At 41.7% G+C, this 21,775-nt stretch overlaps 1 protein-coding gene across 4 annotated transcripts in view; it reads left to right on the top strand.

Moving 5' to 3' along the window:
• The window catches only part of SH3KBP1 (SH3 domain containing kinase binding protein 1), a 368,642-nt gene that overhangs the window by 274,043 nt on the left and 72,824 nt on the right, over window positions 1-21,775 (top strand). For all 4 annotated transcript variants that reach the window (XM_038386662.2, XM_038386663.2, XM_043504627.1 and 1 more), the window contains one exon: window positions 19,718-19,812. In XM_038386662.2, coding sequence (XP_038242590.1) covers window positions 19,718-19,812 — 95 coding nt within the window. The remainder of the gene's footprint in view (window positions 1-19,717; window positions 19,813-21,775) is intronic.

Genomic DNA, 21,775 nt, shown 5'->3' with positions numbered 1-21,775 from the left:
ATGTAAGCTGATAAAAAAATCATGGTAAGTAACAAAATAGGGCAACGTGCACCAACTTGCTATTATTTTAGCTTGCAAACTGTGTATAGTTTGTACACTGAGGAGGAGGAAGAGGGAGTTATAGCAGAAAAAAGGGCTGGAGGTGACCAGGAAGAGGCCATACAAGCAGTACATTCCACTGCAAAAATTCTGAGGCCGGGAAAGCAGCTAAAAATCTATTAACATTAATGTAATATGAAGCAGTCCTCCTACTTTAATATACACCTGAGTGGATTTTCCCAACACTCTTGGGTTTCATGCTTTCCCTGAGGTAAGCAGGTGCAATTCCCATCTAAGTCAATAGAGAGTGGCACCCTCTTATATTAGGATTAACCTTAGTCCCTGGTTGAATGGTGCTACTTGCACCTCCCTGGAATATTCCCCTGACACTTGGATTTTTTTGGCCAGAAACATCCTCTCTTTCTTCTGCATCCCTCTTTCACCCGCTATGTGCAAATAATACTCAATTTCTTATATGTGACCAAAATTGATGGGATGAGCCTGTTCTTACACAATATCAAAGTGGAATAAGCTAGACAACATTCCCATAGAGAACCTCTGCATTTTCCCCAGACTTTGTTGAATTAGGACATTTTATCCATGCTGGAATCTACAGGCTCCATTTGAACCTTTTTAAAGTCTGTGGTCTTGCTTGGGAGACAGGAGACTGAGGCATGTAGACTCATTGACTTTAAAGCCAGAAGGGACCATTGTGATTATCTTGTCTGACCACTTGTAATCTCAGGCCACAGAAACTCACTCACACATTCCTGTAATAGACCCCTAATCTCTGGCTGAGTTACTGAAGTCCTCAAATCATGATTTAAAGACTTCAAGTGACAGAGAATCCACCATTTACTCCAGTTCAAACCAGCAAGTGACCCATGCTGTAGAGGAGAGCAAAAAACACCCACAGGCTCTGCCAATCTGACCTGGAAGAAAATTTCTGGTGATCAATTAGACCTTAAGCATGTGGGCAAGACCCTCCAGCCAGACACCCAGGAAAGAACTCATTGTGGTAACTCGGAGCCCTTTCCATCTATTGCCCCATCTCTGGCTGTTGGAGATACTTGCTACTAGCAATCACAGATGGGCCACATGCCATGGTAGGCAATCTCATCATACCATCCCCTCCATAAACTTATCTAGCTGAGTCTTGTAACCAGGTACGTGTTTTGCCCCTTTGAAGGCTGTTCATGGTGAAACCTTCACCTACTTTTGAGCCTAAACTTGTTGATGGACAGTTTGTATCCTTTTTTCCTTTGCCCACACTGACCCTTAACTTAAATAACTCCTCTCCCTCCCTGTTGTTTATCCCTCTGTTGTATTTTCAGAGAGCAACCATATTTCCCCTCAGCCTTCAGTTGGTTAGGCTAAACAAGCCAAGTTCCTTAAGTCTCCTCTCAAGGTGGGTTCTCCATTTTTCTGATCATTCTAGTATCCCTTCTCTGGCCCTGTTTCAGTTTGAATTCATTTTTCTTCAAATGGGAGACCAAAATTGCATACCATATTCCAGATAAGGCCTCACCAGTGCCTTTTATAATGGCAATAACACTTCCCTATCTCTACTGGAAATACATCGCCTGATACATTCTAGGTTTGCATTAGCCTTTTTCATGGCCACATCACATTGGTGGCTCATAGTCATCCGGTGATCAACTAGTATGCCCAATTTTTTCTCCTCTTCCCCCTTCCAAATGATAAATCCCCAGTTTATAATAAAAATTCTCATTGTTAGTCCCTAAGTGCATGACCTTGCACTATTTAATTTCATCCCATTTCTATTAGTCCAGTTTTCAAGGTCATCCAGATCTTCTTGTGTGATACAGTAAAATGTGCCTTAGCGACCACTTCTGAATAGAGACCACCTATCACGAGTGACTACCTGCAGAGGCCACAGAATGTTTTCCTCCTATAATTTAACTGTGAAGAGTGACCACCTGTCGTCTGCAACCAGAACCATTTTTGTTACTCCATCCATAAAATAAACCTGTAGGACACATGATCTTCCTTACTTCTGTGCTGCTGCTTGTGGTGGCACTGCATTCAGAGCAGGGAATCTGGCCAACAGCCACTGCTCTCTGGCTGCCCAGCTCTGAAGGCAGCAAACCTTTAAAGAGAGACCACCACTTAAAAGCGACCACTTTTACTAAGCCCTGCTCTACACTAGGCATTGAGGTCGAACTTAGCAGCATTAAATCGATTTAACCCTGCACCCGTCCACACGATAAAGCCCTTTTTTTCGACTTAAAGGGCTCTTAAAATTGATTTCCTTACTCAACCCCCAACAAGGGGATTAGCGCTGAAATCAGCCTTATTGGGTTGAATTTGAGGTACTGTGGACACAATTAGATGGTATTGGCCTCCAGGAGCTATCCCAGAGTGCTCCATTGTGACCGCTCTGGACAGCACTCTCAATTCAAGATGCACTGGCCAGGTAGACAGGAAAAGGCCTGCAAACTTCTGAATTTCAATTTCCTGTTTCGCCAGCGTGGCAAGCTGCAGGTGACCATGCAGAGCTCATCAGCAGAGGTGACCATGATGGAGTCCCAGAATCGCAAAAGAGCTCCAGCATGGACCGAACGGGAGGTACAGGATCTGATCGCTGTAGGGGGAGAGGAATCTGTGCTATCAGAACTACGTTCAAGTTTTCAAATGCTAAAAATTTGTCAAAATCTCCCAGGGCATGAAGGACAGAGGCCATAACAGGGACCTGAAGCAGTGCCATGTGAAACTTAACGAGCTGAGGCAAACCTACCAGAAAACAAGAGAGGCGAATGGCCGCTCCGGGTCAGAGCCCAAAATATGCCGCTTCTATGATGAGCTGCATGCCATTTTAGGGGGTTCAGCCATCACTACCCCAGCCATGTTGTTTGACTCCTTCAATGGAGATGAAGGCAACACGGAAGCAGGTTTTGGGGATGAGGAAAATGATGATGATGAGCAGGAGGTTGTAGATAGCTCACAGCAAGCAAGCAGGGAAACCAGTTTTCCTGACAGCCAGGAACTGTTTCTCACCCTGGATCTGGAGCCAGTACCCCCCGAACCCACCCAAGGCTGCCTCCCGGGACTCGCTAGGCAGAGAAGAGACCTCTGGTAAGTGTACCTTTTAAAATAATATACATGGTTAAAAGCCAGCATTTTTAATGATTAATTTGCCCTGGCATTCGTGGCTTTCCTGGACATACTCCCAAAGCCTTGCAAAAGATTTTCTGGGGGGGGCAGCCTTATTCCATCCACCATGGTAGGACACTTTACCACTCCAGGCCAGTAGCACGTACTCGGGAATCATTGTAGAACAAAGCATTGCAGTGTATGTTTGCTGGCGGCATTCAGACAACATCCATTCTTATCTCCTGTGTTATCCTCAGGAGAGTGATATCATTCATGATCACCTGGTTGAAAGAGGGTGCTTTTCTTAATGGGACATTCAGAGGTGCCCGTTCCTGCTGGGCTGTTTGCCTGTGGCTGAACAGAAATGTTCCCGCTGTTAGCCATGGGGAGGGTGGAGGGGCTAGCTACGTGGTGGGGGGACCTTGGAACGAAAGCACATGTTGCTATGTATGTAATGTTAACAGCAAGATTTACCGTGAAAGAGTGTACCCATTGTTCTATAAATGTCTCTTAAATACCACTGTCCCTTTTTTTTCTCCACCAGCTGCATGTTTCAAGGATCACAGGATCTTCTCCTTTCCAGAGGCTAGTGAAGATTAGAGGCGAAAAAACGCACTCAAAATGAAATGTTCTCTGAGCTCATGCTGTCCTCCCACACTGACAGAGCACAGACGAATGCGTGGAGGCAGACAATGTCAGACTGCAGGAAAGCACAAAAGACCGGGAGGAGAGGTGGTGGGCTGAAGAGAGTTAGTGGCGGGCTGAAGAGAGGGCTGAAGCTGAAAGGTGGCGGCAGTGTGATGAGAGGAGGCAGGATTCAATGCTGAGGCTGCTGGAAGATCAAACTAATATGCTCCAGCGTATGGTTGAGCTGCAGGAAAGGCAAAAGGAGCACAGACCACCGCTACAGCCCCTGTGTAACCAACCGCCCTCCTCCCCAAGTTCCATAGCCTCCTCACCCAGATGCCCAAGAATGTGGTGGGGGGGGGCCTCCGGCCACCCAGCCACTCCAGCCCAGAGGATTGCCCAAGCAACAGAAGGCTGGCATTCAATAAGTTTTAAAGTTTTAAACTTTTAAAGTGCTGTGTGGCCTTGTCCTTCCCTCCTCCACCACTCCTCCTGGTGCTTCCCTCCTCCACCACCTCTTCTGGGCTACCTTGGTAGTTATCCCCCTATTTGTGTGATGAATTAATAAAGAATGCATGAATGTGAAGCAACAATGACTTTATTGCCTCTGCAAGCGGTGATCGAAGGGAGGAGGGGAGGGCGTTTAGCTTACAGGGAAGTAGAGTGAACCAAGGGGTGGGGTTTTCATCAAGGAGAAACAAACGGAACTTTCACACCGTAGCCTGGCCAGTCATGAACTGGTTTAAAGCTTCTCTGATGCGCACCGCGCCCTCCTGTGCTTTTCTAACGCCCTGGTGTCTGGCTGTGCGTAACCAGCAGCCAGGCAATGTGCCTCACCTCCCACCCTGCCATAAATGTCTCCCTCTTACCTCACAAATATTGTGGAGTGCACAGCAAGCAGTAATAACAGTGGGAATCTTGGTTTCGCTGAGGTCTAATCGAGTCAGTAAACTGTGCAAGCGCACTTTTAACGTTCAAATGCACATTCTACCACCATTCTGCACTTGCTCATCCTGTAGTGAACAGCTCCTGACTACTGTCCAGGCTGCCTGTGTATGGCTTCATGAGCCATGGCATTAAGGGGTAGCTGCGTCCCAAGGATAACTATAGGCATTTCAACATCCCCAATGGTTATTTTCTGGTCTGGGAAGAAAGTCCCTTCCTGCAGCTTTTGAAACAGACCAGAGTTCCTCAAGATGCGAGCGTCATGTACCTTTTCCGGCCATCCCACGTTGATATTGGTGAAACGTCCCTTGTGATCCACCAGTGCTTACAGCACTATTGAAAAGTACCCCTTGCGGTTTATGTACTCGCCGGCTTGGTGCCTCCGGTGCCAAGATAGGGATATGGGTTCCATCTATGGCCCGCCACAGTTAGGGAATCCCATTGCAGCAAAGCCATCCACTATGACCTGCACATTTCCCAGGGTCACTACCCTTGATATCAGCAGATCTTTGATTGCGTTGGCTACTTGCATCACAGCAGCCCCCACAGTACATTTGCCCACTCCAAATTGATTCCTGACTGACCGGTATCTGTCTGGTGTTGCAAACTTCCACAGGGCTATTGCCATTGCCACTCGCTTCTCAACTGTGAGGGCTGCTCTCATCTTGGTATTCTTGCGCCTCAGGGCAGGGGAAAGCACGTCACAAAGTTCCATGAAAGTGCCCTTACGCATGCGGAAGTTTCGCAGCCACTGGGAATCGTCCCAGACCCGTAACACTATGCGGTCCCACCAGTCTGTGCTTGTTTCCCAAGCCCAGAATTGGCGTTCCACCACATGAACCTGCCCCATTAGCACCATGATGCCCACATTGGCAGGGCCTGTGCTTTGAGAGAAGTCTGCGTCCATGTCCTCATCACTTTCGTCACCGCGCTGACGTCGCCTACTCGCCCAGTGTCACTTTGTCAGGTTCTGGTGCTGCATATACTGCTGGATAGTGCGTGTGGTGTTTAATGTGCTCCTAATTGCCAAAGTGATCTGAGCGGGCTCCATGCTTGCCGTGGTATGGCGTCTGCACAGAAAAAAGGCGCGGAACAATTGTCTGCCGTTGCCCTGATGGAGGGAGGGGCGACTGACGACATGGCTTACAGGGTTGTCTTACAGGGAATTAAAATGAACGAAGCAGGTGGCTTTGCGAAAAACAGAATGTCCCCCTCAAGGAAAGAACTCAAAACCTCAAGGATAGAACTCAAAACTGGGTTTAGCAGGCCGTTGATTTCACGGAGGGAGGGAGGAGAAATGAATACAAACAAATCTGGTCTATTCCTTGTTTTGAGCCACTTCATCTGTCTTATACATCTTGCTGGCAGCAGACTGTGCAGTATGACTGCTAGCCATCGTCATCTCCTGGGTGCTCGGCAGAAGACGGTGCAGTATGACTACTGGCCATCGTCTTCTGCTGGCTGCTGATTAAAAGACAGTGCACTGCCGGTAGGACTCAATCGCCATGAGACGAAACTTAAAAGGGAAATGACCTGGCTGAGTCACTCCCATGTTTGCCCAGCTGCCCTGATCTCATCAAGGTCGGTTAAAAGAGCACTAGGACTACGTCGACGACGCTACAGTCATACTGCGCTGTCTGCTGCCAAAAGGCAATAAATTGCTGGTAGCAATGCAGTACCACGTCTGCCAGCACCCAGGAGACATATGGTGACGGTTAGCTGAGCAGGCTCCATGCTTGCTGTGGTATGGATCTGCACAGGTAACTCAAGAAAAAGGCGCAAAAGGATGGTCTTGCCTTGCTTTCACGGAAGGAGGAAGGGAAGGGGGGCCTGACAATAGGTACCCAGAACCACTCAGGACAATGTTTTAGCCCTATCAGGCACTGGGATTTCTACCCAGAATTCAAATGGGCGGCGGAGACTGCAGGAACTGTGGGATAGCTACCCACAGTGCAATGCTCCAGAAGTCAACGGTTGCCTCGGTACTATGGACACACTCCGCTGACTACATGCACTTAGAGCATTTGTGTGGGGACACACACAATCGACTGTATAAAAACACTTTCTACAACCGACTTCTATAAATTCGACTTAATTCGTTGTGTAGGGACATGCCCTAACTTCCATGAGTGGTTGCAGGTTTTACTGTATTCTGGTCCTCTCAGTATGGCAACACCTCCCAACTTTGTTTCATCCTTAGATTTTATTACACATTTCTGCTTTTGTGCCAAGGTCATTAATGAAATGTTAAATAAGATTGGTCCCAAGACTGATCCATGTGGTACTCCACTAGTAACCTCTCTCCTGTCTGACAATTCACCTTTCAGCATTACCTGCTGTAGGCTCCTGTTTTATAGTTCCTTACCCACCTTTCAACTCTTGTGTTAATCTCCATTTTCTCCAATTTAACTAATAATTTCCCATGTGGAACCCGTATCAGATGTTTTACTGAAGTGCAGGTAGATTAGATTTACTGCATTTCCTTTGTTTAGAAAACCAGTTATCTTTTCAAAGAAAGAGATCAGGTTGGTCTGGCACAATCTACAGTTTGTAGAACCGTATTGTACTTTATCCCAATTACCGTTTACCTTTATGTCCTATATATATATAAAAATAACTATTTTTAACAAGATTTTTAAAACATATCTAATGTTATATGAGAGAAATGTTTTTGTAATAATAAACTTCATCTGTAATAGTTGGACCGTAGGCATATGATCCATTGTTCTCTGTGTTAAGAAAGTTATTCCAAAGAATTGTTTCTATGGTATTCTGGGTATTCTCTAAATCTACATCTGGTGCCTCTTTTACTTTATTACAGAGGTGGCCAACCTGTGGCTCCAGAGCCGCCATGCAACTCTTTAGAGGTTAATATGTGGCTCCTGCATAGGCGCTGACTCCGGGGCTGGAGCTACAGACACTAACTTTCAGGTGCCAGGGATTGCTCACTGCTCAACCCTGCTCTGCCCCAGGCCCTGCCCCCCACTCCACTCCTTCCCCCAAGGCCCCTGCCCCTTCCCCCGAGCCTGCCAGGTGCTCACTGTTCTTCCCCCCCCCCCCAGCCTCCTGCACATGCAAAACAGCTGATTGCAGCAGCCAGGAGGTGCTGACTGGCAGGGCTGCCGGTAGGCGGGAGGCGCTGGGGGCTGGAGCAGGGGGGAGCTGATGGGGTGCTGCTGATAAATTACTGTGGATCTCTGGCAATATACATTGGGAAATTCTGGCTCCTTCTCAGGTTCAGGTTGGCCACTTCTGCTCTATTACAATGCATCCAGAATTTCCCACAGTCCCTAGATTGCATAACTCCTGAATATGTCTCAGTTTAGAAATCTATATAAGTAATTGCATAGTCCTATAGCATTTATCGGTCAGTGTGAATACCTACTATTTGCACACCTAAATAATAATCTCATGTTTATGCCACTGTTTCCATCCCACTAGGTATAAGTAAAAATAGAAAAGTAGAAACAGCTGAACAGTTCTCACAGGTACTTTTAAGGTTTCAGAAGTTGTATTAGCCACGGGAATTTTCTTTGTGTTTTTTTTGAGAAACTGCCACAAGTAAGCTGGATTAGCCATAAATCCAAGAAGTCTCCAGTCCCAGGCTGTTACTAAATCTTCTTCAAGAGTGCTAGGTACCAGCATTCATCCACTCCATCTTGGAGTTTAGCTTAATTTCTCTTTCCTCTTTGCTGTGTTTTCAATACAATACCTAGTACAATGGGGCCCCAGTCCTGACTAGAGCCTATAGGTGCTAAACACAATAGACACTGTGCCACTCACGGCACAATCTACTGATCCAGCTCTAAACTGAGAGAGGGCTCTTGGATTCACGATTTGGATCCTAGTGTGCTCACTGCCCGAGGGTGCTTAGAGGGGATGGAACTGATGAGACTGCCTACAGTATCGGATCTGCTACTGCGAGCAGCAAATATCTCCAAAGGGCCAGTGATGAGACACTAGATGGAGAGGGCTTTGAGTTACTACAGAGAATTCTTTCCCAGGTGTCTGGCTGGTGGGTTTTGCCCACATGCTCAGTGTCTAATGACCACCATATTTGGAGTCATGAAGGAATTTTATCCTGGGTTAGATTGGCAGAGACCCTCGGGGGGGGGGGTTCGCCTTCCTGTGCAGCATGGGGCACAGGTCACCTGCAATTTAAAGTAGTGTAAATGTGGATTCTATGTAACTTGAAGTCTTTAAATCATGATTTCAGGACTTCAGTAACTCAGCCAGAGGTATGGGGTCCACAGAAGTTGTGGGTGTGGTTTTGTGGCCTGCAGTGTTCAGGAGGTCAGACTAACTAGATGATCATAATGTGTCCTTCTGACCTTAAAGTTCCCCCAGGGGTCTGTACTGGGACCAGTACTGTTCAACATATTCATAAATGATCTGGAAAAGGGGTAAACAGTGAAGTGACAAAATTTGCAGATGATACAAAACTACTCAAGATAGTTAAATCCAAAGTAAACTGGGCACAAAATGGCAGATGAATTCAGTGTTGATCAATGCAAAGTAATGCACATTGGAAAACATAATCCCAACTATACAAATAAAATGATGGGTCTAAATTAGCTGTTATCACTGAAGAAAGAGATCTTGGAGTCATTCTAGATAATTCTCTGAAAATATCAATTTGTGCAGTGGCAGTCAAAAAATCCTAACAGAATATTAGGAATCATTGGGAAAGGAATAGATAATAAGAGAAAATATTGCCTTTATATAAATCCATGGTACGCCCACATCTCGAATACTGCATGTATATCTGATCATCTCATCTCAAAAAAGATGTATTGGAATTGGAAAAGGTACAGAAAAGGGCAACAAAAATGACTGGGGTATGAAACAGCTTCCATATGAGGAGAGATTAATAAGACTGGAACTTTTCAGTTTGGAAAAGAGATGACTAAGGGGGATATGATAGATGTATTCAAAATCATGACTGGTGTGGGGAAAGTAAATAAGTAAGTGTTATTTTCTCCTCATAACACAAGAACTAGGGGCTCAGCAAATGAAATTAATAGACAGCAGGTTTAAAACAAACAAGGAAGAATTTCTTCACACAACGCACAGTAAAACTGTGGAATTCTTTGCCAAAGGATGTTGTGAAGTCCAAGACTATAACAGGGCTTAAAAAAGAACTAGATAAATGGCTATAAGCCGGGATGGACAAGGAAGCAAAAGTATGCTCTGAAGCATTCCTAATCTCTGCCAGAAACTGGGAATGGGTAGGGATGTTCTGTTCATTTCCTCCGAAGCACCTGGCATTAGCCACTGTCTGAAGAAGGGATTCTGAACTAGATGGACCATTAATATGACTCAGTATGGCTGTTCTTATGAGTCTATGAGTACGTTGCTGGCCTGCAGAGCAGCAGGTAGCATAGGTAGGGCAGGAAGATTGGCGTGTCACCACAGAGCAGTCCTTCCTTTGGCTAGAGTTGGTGCTTCTTGCTCTCAGTTGCATAGCAGCAACTGCAGTGTGAGACTACATGTTGGTTGTAGCCCACAAAAACAGAGAATTCAGAGCAGCTTCACTTCCTTTCTACCCTCTCTGCCCAACTGAGTGAGCCCCCCCCGGTCTCTTTATTGGCCTATCATTCCACAGAGGGATAAAAGGATAGGAGGAAGGGCTCTCAGGGATCTGAGAGACAAGGAGGAGGAAGTACTTCAGAGCTAGAGAACCATCAGAGTGAAAGAAGGGCGCTCAAAGATTTGGGGGAGAAAGAGATGGGACCTCAGGGCTCCAAGGGCAAAGAGGAGGTGGAAGAGCGTATAGAGCTTGAGGGGGCAGAGTATGTGGGAGAGTCCTTGGGATGTAGGGAGGAAGCAGAAAAAGAGAGCAAGGAAGAATGTCATTGAAGGTGTCACATGAGTTTATAGGAGTGATTTTTTGTAGGGGAAGACTGATATGTTCGGTGTTTGGGTTTTCGTGGGGGTAATGCTGATGATGGGTGTCCATATTTTTCTATGATCTTGGAATAGAATATGTTGTGGGGAGTTATGCGTTTGCTTTTGGTGGGAGGGGCGCTAGCCTGTTGTGATAAGGTTGTGTTTTAGGAAATATTTATCCATTATTATAAGAATTTGAGATTGGATTCTGAAAAATCTGTACAGCAGAACATTGCTAATTAACTGGGAGAACTATTGCAAATGATTGAATTGCCAATTTAGAATGTAAATAATGCAACAGAAAAATATGGATAATGTAGCACAAATGCATTATAATTTACTTTCAGGTACTTCATGGTGTTTCATAATGTGAAATGATTTTTTATATTTTGTAAAAGTAACATTCTTATAATAAGGGAACTTTATTATAATGTTGGTCTGATATTCCTCAGTCGTAGGCAGAAGATGCCTCTTGCTACAATTATAAAATGCAAAGATTAGTTAATCTGCATTAGAGAAATTCTAATTTATTCCAGGTTGTTATGTTTTATGTTTGTTTCTACGGTGGTGAGGTAGTGTTCTGATGTTCTCGGTATACATGGTGAATTCTGTGGAAAGATCGATTTGGGTAGTCCAGTTTTGGATCATGACTCTAATGATCTGTGTAGATATTGAGCAGTAAAACCTAAATTCTGCTGTAACTTGGATTTGGATTGAGTTGTGTGGTGTGTTTGTCTTTGCAACAGAGTTGCAGTTTTTCTCATTAAATGGTGTGCAGGGTCTTTTGTGCTCTAGCATCTCTTCCTCCATTTATAGAAACATGTTATATCAGTAATAGGATTAATCTCACTTAATTTTAGGCTTCTTCTTTCTGACTGTGTTATTTTTATTTTATCCAAACTCCATTAGCGTGTGCACCCAACTCAGTTGGTATGTGAATTTAGACTCGCTGTGGAGAGCTAAATAACTGGTTTACAGAGTTCAAATGTACGTGGAGGGGGTTTTTTAATCAATTTTCAAGTAAACTGCAAGTACAAATCTAGCATAGTGCTTGTGCTGTGTCAGACTGAGGAAAGTTATTGCAGGTATACCACACTAGTTGTCTAACAGGACGAAGCAGGATCACACTTGAAAAGAGTATTATGCCTCCACTTGGACTTGGAGGGAAAGCAAGCTCCAGAGTCCGGGACTTCCCTGGAGAATTGTCCTATTTCGGCTTCTAGATGTGCACATCTGTGGACTGTCTGCTTGAATGGCACATCTGATCTTTAGAGTCTGGTAAGAGAACAAGGAGAAAGTTGGTCTTTAAAGATAAATGGGACTCCAAACGATATAGGGCTTTATACGTAATACTTCAAATTGCCACTGAAAATACATTTCAAGCCAGTGCAGTCTGTGGTGTGTGAAAGAAATATGACCCATGCACCAACCTAAGTAATTAGGCATCCACATTCTGTACTAGCTGCAGTTTCCAAGTTATCCTTAACTTTGGCACTTGCTTGCCCTCTTCTTTCAAGAAAGCTGTGCTTTTTGCCTGAGTGCCAAACATATTTCAAATAGATCAAGGAGCTACATTCAGTACTTTCAGACAGATTCTGGGGCACTGGATGGGGAGTAGTTGGAGTGAGTGCATTCTAGCTTCCCCCGGGTGCATTGTTCCTTGGAGGACCATAGCCAGTTTACACAACTTAAGCAGCCCCTGGACTTCTGTAACCTGTGCTGGGGCTCAGGCTGTGGTAGAGAATCAGAGAGCTGTTAGTTCTCTGGTTCTCTTCCTTTTTCCCACTGCCCTGAGTGATTGTGTGGAAGTGGGGAACATGTTTTACTCCATGTTTTTTTCTGGGATTAGGTACAGCCAGTTGAGGTCCTGTTGTTATTTTCCCTGGGGCTCCCTAGCCTGGTGGGGAAACTGGCAATGGAGGAGCCAGAACACTTCTCCTCCCTCCCTGGAGATGCTGCAAATAGCCATGAGGGAGCTCCTGAGCCACTGCAGTAGATAAAGTACAGCAACTGCTCAGGGCACTCCTGAGTCACATCAGAGCTGCTATTAGGACTGCACCAGAAGTAATAGGAGACAACTCGAAAGAGGGTCCCCCTCTATTGCCTCTCCATAGTAAAAGGCCAGGTTAAAACACTTCATTTTAAAAATCAAAGGGTGTGGCCCAGAGAATGGATTTTAAATTAGACAAATACAATTTTTCTTCGTAACACAGACTCCCTCAAGAGTTATGTTGATGAAAACAATGTAGTGGTTTTAAACTGTGACACTCCAACTCAAATTAATGCAGCAGAAGGTAATCTTTCTTGGTTAGTCTGGAAATTTAACACCAGATATTGCAAGTTGATGCAGCTGGGAAATACATAAGGAAGAAGGAATGGGGGAGTAGTCATTTCCCCATACATATTACTTTTCAAGGGCAAGGTAAAGTTGAATGTAATGGAAGATTACCCACCTGGAATTTTAAGAAAGCTTTATGTGAATGATGACAGAGAATTTCAATGACAATATAGTAAAAGGATTAATAGCAGCAGCTATTCTAGCCATACCTAAGATATGAAGTACCACAAAACAAACTCTCTTCCATGGTGAAGTGAGGAGTGCAAAATGTCAGTTAAAGAAAAGAACAAAGTCTATGAAAAAGCAAAAAAATGCAATTAATAGTGAAGATGTAATGAAGTGTAAAAGAAGTAAGGCAACAGCACTAAGACTTATAAAAAAAAAAATCAAAGAGTGTGAAGAGGTACTGCGGGCAGATAAATAAAGATACTAAGAAACAGAAATATACAGGCAAATTAGAAGAATGAATGGAATTCAGACCAAAAGGAGTCACATTCCAGGCCTTACTCGGACTGATAAAATAGTTAGATGTTCTGATAATGAGAAAGCAGAAGTTTTGACAGAAGCTTTTCGAGGGGTGAGTAATGATGAAAATCAAAGGGCAGTTTTCCACAAGAATAAAATACAATTGAAGAGAATCATGAACAGTGTAGTTATCTTTATCTTTATTTTCTGAATGAATGGTTTTGTATGTGGGAACTTGAGAAAGCTATTGATATCAGCAAGAATACATCTGTAGGTAAAGATAATATATGCAACATAGTGTTTAAATATCTCTTTGAAAGCAGTTTGGGGATTCTCTTGTAATTATATAACTGTCATGGCCTGGTCGTGGGAGGCCAGACCTAGCAGAGATAGAGTCCGCGATAAAACAGAGTCAAGAGTCGGCTGGGTCAGGATACCAGGAGGTCAGAAGCACAAGACAAACTAGAGATTAGAACCACGACTTGGGAGCCAGAGTCAGGCTGGATCAGAATACTAGAGGGTCAGAGGCAGGAGAATAACTGGAGGTTAGGAACCACAAGTCAGATGCAAGAGTCGAGCCTGGTCGGGATTCCAGGAGCCACAGAGCAGGAAACATAAGGCATGCAGTCCAGAACAGGGTGGAGCTTCCTGTTCCTCCTGCTGCCAGTGGACCAGTCAGTAGCTCTGGGATTCTACCAGTTGGACTTCAGGGGTGGAGCCTCACACTGGGGCAAGGCTTGGTGGGTCCAGCTAAGCCATTGTCAGCAGGCTGCCAGGCGGAGGATTGGAGTGTGCCTGCTCCCAGGAATCCTGCAGGCCTGGGTTCAAGATCTGTGGGAAATGACAATAATACTATATGGGGAAAAGGAGTGATAACGATAGAATAGAAACATGCAGTAATTCCAGTGCAAAAATCAGGCAAACTGTCAAAAACATACGAATGCAGAAAGTAGGCAAACTGTCCACAAAAGTAGTGCCTGTAGACCTATTGCCCTTACATGCTGCCTGGATAAAAAGTATGTGGAGACTGATGAATGAAAGGTTGGCTGCCTGTTTGGAAAAGAGTGGTATTGTAGATGAGGTGCAGAGTGGTTTTTGGGGAGGAAGGTGCACCATTGATCAAATTGTTAAATTACAAACTGTATGGGGCACAAAGGTTTCATGATAGCTATCCTTATAGATATTGAAAAGTTTTATGTCATGCTGTGGTGTACAAAATAGGTGCACAAGGAATAAGGGGAAGAATATGTGGGTGGATTAGAGAATTTTTGAGTAAAAAGACTAGGCAGGTCAGAGTTGAGAAAATTATATCAAAAATATGTAATGTTAAAAATGATACGCTATGAGGAAGTGTTATCAGCCTGACCTTCTTTAATATTAGAATAAATGATCTCCCAACATGAATAAGTGCCAGAGTAGGTGTCACTCTTTTGCAGATGATTGTGCTCTGTGGGTTAGGAACAAGAATACTGAAGTGGGAGAAAAGAGAATCAACAGTGTTACAAAAGACCTCTGACTGGGAAAATGCTTGAGGTTTCAAGTTCTCCATCACTAAAATCAAAGTATTGGTCTTTATGATAAGAAAGCTTATAAAGGAATGTCAGCTATATCTGTATGGAGAACAAATAGATATAGGTAAAAGGTTTTAATTTCTAGGGGGTAATATTTGATACTAAATTACTATGGAAAGATTATATAGACTGTGTTAAAGATAAACATACAGGAAGTAGTAACCTGCTTATAAGTTTGGCTGGGACTGCTTGCGGGGTGGATAAGAAAACACCGTTGATAGTATACAGAGCTTTAATCGGCCCAATTATTGACTATGGCCTGGGTGTCAGCATCAAAATCAGAATTTAAAAATTTAGGTTTAATATAAGCACAGGCACTGTGAATGTGTGCGGTTCATTTATTACAACACTCATATACACACTACAGGTAACTTCTAGTGAAATGCCAGTTACGCTACAAATGAAACTACCGAGTGAGGAAAGTACCAAACAAATCTACGAGGATTGTTGAGAATTCAGTTGGTGAATGATAGCACATGATGTGAGAGAGCCACATGATTGAGTTAGTGTGGAAGCAGAAGTTGAAAGCAAGGAAAATCTAAACAAAGTCAAAACTATTAGTCGTAGGAAAATTAGTTATAGATGGAAAGTTGCATGTCCAAATGCGGGTTTAAATTTATTTTATAAACATAAGCGTAAAAAGAAACAGGAGGTAATAAAATGAAGTGTACCAGTATATAAATGAAAAGTATTTTTTTCCAAATATATACAGATGGATCCAAAAAAGAAAAAATAGGAAGAGTAGGGGCAGCATATTGTATACCAGAAGTTGGAATTAGTACATCTAACAGAACATCTGATTTTTGTAGCTGTCATGACAGCCAAACTAGTAGTAGTAATGCTAGCATTAAATCGGATCTGGAGTGTACTCCCAACAGAAGTGGTCATTCTTTTTTTTTTTTTATCTCAGTCTGAGGTCTTATAATAAAAAAGGTGTCTCAGTATGTAGAAGCGATTTAATCAATGAAATAATATATTTCTAATGATAGCTGCTACAGATGGGGATACTGTTAGCATTAGCTTGGATCCCAGAGCATATTGGGATAACAGGGAATGAAAAGGCAGACAATGAAATAAAAGGATTGGCACAGAAATACCCTTGAGTAAATAGGAATTTAAAAGCCTAGTACAGAAAAACCTAAAAAAGGAATGGCAAAAATTTGGGATTAATGAAGAAAGCAGAAGATTTTTTGAATTGTGCCATACAGCTGAGGATAACAACATACATCAGAGCCTGGGTAGAATAAATGAAATGATTTAGTTTAGAGAACTAACCAGTTGTGACTTAAACAAAAATCTTTTTTGAATAAATAGAGACAAAGATGGACTATGTATATTCTGTAAGGTGGAAGAAACAATTGATCCCCTTTTATGGGTATGTACGGGCTTTGATGAAGACAGGGAAAAGCTTTCTGAGGAACTCAAACATCTTAAGGGAACAAAAGTTACATTATGTTGTTTAGTAAAAATATCAGAGATATGGAGTAGAATTAGAAAAGCGTTTTACCTGAAAGACAGAGCGCAGAGTGAGAGAATATAAACTGCTAAGTATTTAGGAATTAGAATTGGTGGTAGTTATAGATTATTCAGTCAAGCTTTGCCCCCCCCCCCAAAGAAAAAGACAGCTCCTCCCTCAGTGACCACAGTTAAGATGCCACTGCAAAAGAGGTTGAGTTTATTCATTTTCAGGGGCAATATTAAGGCCTGTCTGTTCACTCAGTCTGTTTCGTGAGGAATGTGAATTGAGAAAGAAGGGTTATTTGTCCATTTCTAGGGGGGGAGATTGGGGCTTGGGATTCAAGTTATTTTACTGGCACTTCATATAATTTGAAAGAGTGAACATAGCAATATAATTTTAAAATATTAAGTAAGAACTGAAAATCATCAAATTGAATGTCTTTATCTTCCCCTTTCCCCCCCAGAATTTCTTTGCCAAAATTTGCATGTGCATATGTTTGGGAGGGAGTCTTGTTTTAAAAATGTGCTTTTACATTAGGTCAGAGAGAAATTTCAAGGCATTTGGTGGAACTTAAAAAGAGTGCTGCAGGTTTGTGTGCCTTGTATACTAGTCCACAGTGTGAAGCTGATGAAGAGGGGGTACAAAACTGGCAGCTGGGAGTACTAAATATAGGGGCTGTACAAACATTTTCTTTTTGGTGCAGGGGGATAGAGTTTGCCTTGTGTCTGTTTTGTATTGTCTACAGTTGTCCTTTGTCCAGATTTCTACAGGCAGCCATTGTTTTAACCACTCATTTACTGTTGATCTCATTTTAAAAAAAAGCCCATTCTATTGTGGTCTTTAGGAAGTAGTTTTTCAGTGTAAATACCCAGTGTATCTCACCTCTTTGTTGGCAACCAGCGTAATAGGCTGGAAAACCAGCGTCCCCTTACGTTTCATGGGCTTAATTCTGACCTCAGCTTTGTGCCATGTGTTGACATTTCTCAGAACATTTATTTTGTATACATATATGCTGTGTGTCTGAGATTAGAGTCTGTTCCTTTCTTTTATTCTGTCTAAACATGATTGCTGGAAGTAAGCACATTTTAATCCTATTGTTATATTGTGCTCAGATGATTTATGGAAGTCTTAATGTGGCGAAGAAAAGTAGAATATTACCTCGTTTTGTTAATAGAATTTTATACGTTTGACCTGTTGAGCCTCTTGACTATTTATTTTTGCTTCTCCTAAACAGCCTTTCCAGACGTTTGAAAGTTGATTCAACTTTTTTATGCAGTCACCCATATCATCACTACACACTCATAAGGGTTACTAAGACCTAGGTATATTGCCCCTTTCTGGGAGCCCTTTTCTGAGAACACTGGGGTTTTAATTCTAATGTAATACTTTCTTTCTACTTATTCACTGTAGACTGCTGTGCATCGTTTCCCACCTGATACTGAGAACATAACATCCAATTAATTCATGGAGGAATAATTTATGCACCTGAGAATGCACAGTCTCCTGAGTCTCATTCAAAAAGGAAAATTTTTGCAACAGCCCCTCCCAACATTCCATTCTTTGTCATAAAAATGAATCACTAAGGTCCTGCCTAATAACAAGAGGCTTTACACAAGATGCTGCACACACTTTTTTGCAGTACAGCCTTAAATTGATACCAGCTCTACATACATTTATTAAATCTGTTATTTGTCAAAATCTTTCTTTGTGGTATATAGATTCTATAAATGCAAATTATTATGATGATAGCCCACATGCAAATGAAATGATGAGAACATAGTGGATTTTATCAGTCTCTCTCCTCTTGCGGTTCACTTGCTCCACAACCAGCTGTTCTAGATCAGTGCATGTAAGCCTTCCACCCCCATATCTCCACTATTCTGCATACTCCATCCTACAATGATATGGGGCCAAGCACCCCAGAGGAAATGCTCAATATGTTGAGCTGGAATAACTTCCTTGCTTGGCCCCAGAGAAAAGATGGAGAGATCCAAAACTCAACTTACAGACTGGTAGTTAACCACTCTTGTCCCACCTCAAATCCTAATTATGGGTCTCAGGTTCTCTCATGCTGAATCCTTGGAGACCGTTCTTTTGTTCTGAGCAACTAATACATAAATAATAGTATTTGGAAATTGTTATTGGAGGATGTTCTCTATTTCTGGAAAGTATCAGGAGGATCAGCCTCTTCCTCATTGGCTCTTGTCAGAGGGTCTTTCTAGAAGTGTGCTCATCCTCTTTTCCTGATCGTTATATTTTCAGAGGAGGAAAGAGGCTACAAACTGATGGATCATGTACTAATTTTCCTGGCTGTCAAGAAGAGAGCTGTGAGCCAGAGAGATCTTGACATACTCACTTCACAGCAACTTAAAATTCATCCCCTGCTGAGTAATAATATGTGAACCAGAAAAGACCCTGTCCCCCATTAAAATTGTCTAATTGTTCAAGCACAGTGCATCCCCATGCACCGATTTATCTAGATGTATATTTTATAATTACTTAATATTAATCTACAAAGCATCCAGCTTTCTTTCTAGTAGAGGGCTCTGATTTAAAATATTGTATATTTTATATATACTCAAATAGGAGAAATGAATGATCTCTTATTTATAACTTCTCAATGAGGACTGGCATGCTTGACTTCGCTGCATAGCAACAAGTCATAATTAACTGGGTTTTTTTATGATAGTTGTGTTGATGATTAGGAGTATTTGGTATCTTAGAATTGAGAAGATACCTTATTTATAGAAAGTGAAGAAAGAAAGGAGGAAAAAACTTTATAGTAATGTTGTAAAATGTCCATTAATGATGTATATACAAGGAAATATTTATGAATCCTCTTTACATTTTTTTTTTATTATTTTGAGTCACCAGATTAAAAATATCTATTGCCTTGCATTAGCAGGAAGATAAATGAACTATATGGCCTCCTAGGTCTTTTCCATCTCTAATTTCTGTGAGCCTATGGAAAGAAATATAGGGAACAACAAACGCTAACATTTATTTTGATGGAAATGGTTCATGACATATGGCTACAAAACTCTTTTTTTCTTCCTAGCTGATAAATGCAGGAATTGTCAATACGAACTTCTGAATATTTCATGCAATTTGTGAAGGTCTACAATATACAGAGAAACAAATAGTAAAAAGATAAAACAATATCTTGTATAGAGACACTTAAAGTATAGCATGACTATATTTATAGTGAAATAGTTGGATAAAAATGTTATAAGATTATCGTTTATTGAATTGCACATTTTTTCCTTTCAGTCAAGGAGTATTGCAAAGTAATATTTCCATATGAAGCACAGAATGAAGATGAACTGACAATCAAAGAAGGTGATATCGTCATACTTATCAGTAAGGTAAAGGCAACATTTTCCTTTCATAAACCAGAATACAGCTTATATATATATATATATAAAAAAAAATTTCCATGCTGGCCACCTACCTCCATTTTGTGCCTTTGAAAATTTCCCTCTTAGCTCTTAAAACTAAAAGAGTTTTGTTAAAACATGATAAAATAGGTGTCAGGAAGACCTACTTTTTTTTCTCTTTTGCTTCAGAGTCTTATCTTGATAAAATTAAGCAAAGCACAGAGTTTGTGTTTTCATGAGTTTACAAGTGTGACTGGTGTCTCAGGGGAGCCAACTGAGGTCACTCAACTAGGCTGAACTGCAAAGAATGGGGCAGGCAATCCCCAAAGCTGGTGGATATTCCAATACTTAGATTTACCAAACTGGCACATAAGTTTCTATAATACTGCACTGGTAACCCAGAAGCCAACAACACAATTCCCTTAAAGCAACCCAGCCTTAGGCCTCCACGCAGACACCCAAGGCAAATGTGATGAGGATTACTGAAAATCTTATTCATCATATAAAAAAATTCTACTAATCTCAAAGGATCTGACAGATTACCTCCCAGGTTAATGAATATTTCAAATCTTACCAAATACACACTTACAGACAATTCTTATTAACTAACCTAAAATTTATTAAAAAAGAAAAGAAGAAAGAGGGTATTGGTTAAAAGATCAGTATACATACACACATGAGTACAATTCTTGAGATTCAGATTCATAGCAGAGATGGTGAGCTTTGTAATTGCAAAGAGTTCTTTCAGAATTAGCTTATAGGTTTATAGTCCAATGTTTGTATTCAGGGTGATTCCAGTTTGGGATTCTGGAGATCTCAACCTTTTGACTCAAGCTTCCCCTGTATGAAGCATTAAGCAGGTCTGAAATAAAAAGGATCAGGACCCAAGCCCTTTTTTATACAGTTTCGGGCCTTTTTTGACATGTTGGCGTCATTTGGTGAACAATAGGCAATTAATGGAGACTTATTTCCTAAGTATCATCGGTAATTAGTTACCCAAATTAACACAAGGCAATTTATCCATTAGGCAGTCTAACACAAACTTCAAAGAGACATTTAGACAATTACATGATTGCACCCAAGATGCATCTAAATGTTAACATTTCCTTTTGATCTCTGAATCAATAGCTATAGTGACAGACAGGAACTGTCTGCTTACATAGCTCACATATTAATATGAAATGAGTATACACATACAATTAGTATCACCTCTAATTTCTAATAATATAGGTTTGCATTTTGAAATTCTAGCCAATCTACCATAGCGTGGCTCTAATTACCATTTCTAATATGTCTTTACAAGTTGTCTCTGGGTCAGTTAGCCTGCAGGATACTTAACCTTTCTGGCCATGTGTTACACTTTGTATAGGATTTGTTGCAATTATATAACAGTGGTAGCAATAATGATTTGCATGGTTATATTTTAATTAGACATCCCAAGTAATTATAAAATTCTTTGATTTGCACCCAGTGACAAATCAGCATTACCCAAATAAGCCATGGCTTGGTTCCTTTTCCAAATGCAGGAGCCTTGGGATTAGATGGGAAGGATAGTAAATGTATGCAAGCACAACAGCATCAGTGCAGTGCTTATATGTCCAGTTTGGGTGGGTTGCTGTGGTTTTTGTTGTGATTTGCTTTGCTTTGGCCTTTTTTGGTGGTTTGGTTGGGGGTTTGGTTTGGTTTGGTTTTATTTTTATTTTAGTAAGTAGGTGCTTTTACTAAATGGCAAGCATGTGGTAATTGAATTTAAAAACAAAACAAAAACCCCCAAGAAAATGGGTCAAAATGGTGTTATATATATTCACACACACACACACACACACACGCACACACTCGTTGACTTAATATCATTACACATGTGTAATAAAGGGCCCAATTTCATTAATATACTAAATATACATGATTACAATTTGTGTTAAATAACTACATTATACTTCTGTAGAATAAG

The sequence above is a fragment of the Dermochelys coriacea genome, chromosome 1 (genome assembly GCF_009764565.3).
Source record: "Dermochelys coriacea isolate rDerCor1 chromosome 1, rDerCor1.pri.v4, whole genome shotgun sequence".
In the NCBI taxonomy this organism is placed as follows: Eukaryota; Metazoa; Chordata; order Testudines; family Dermochelyidae; genus Dermochelys; species Dermochelys coriacea.
This window is presented reverse-complemented; position numbering and strand designations above follow the sequence as displayed.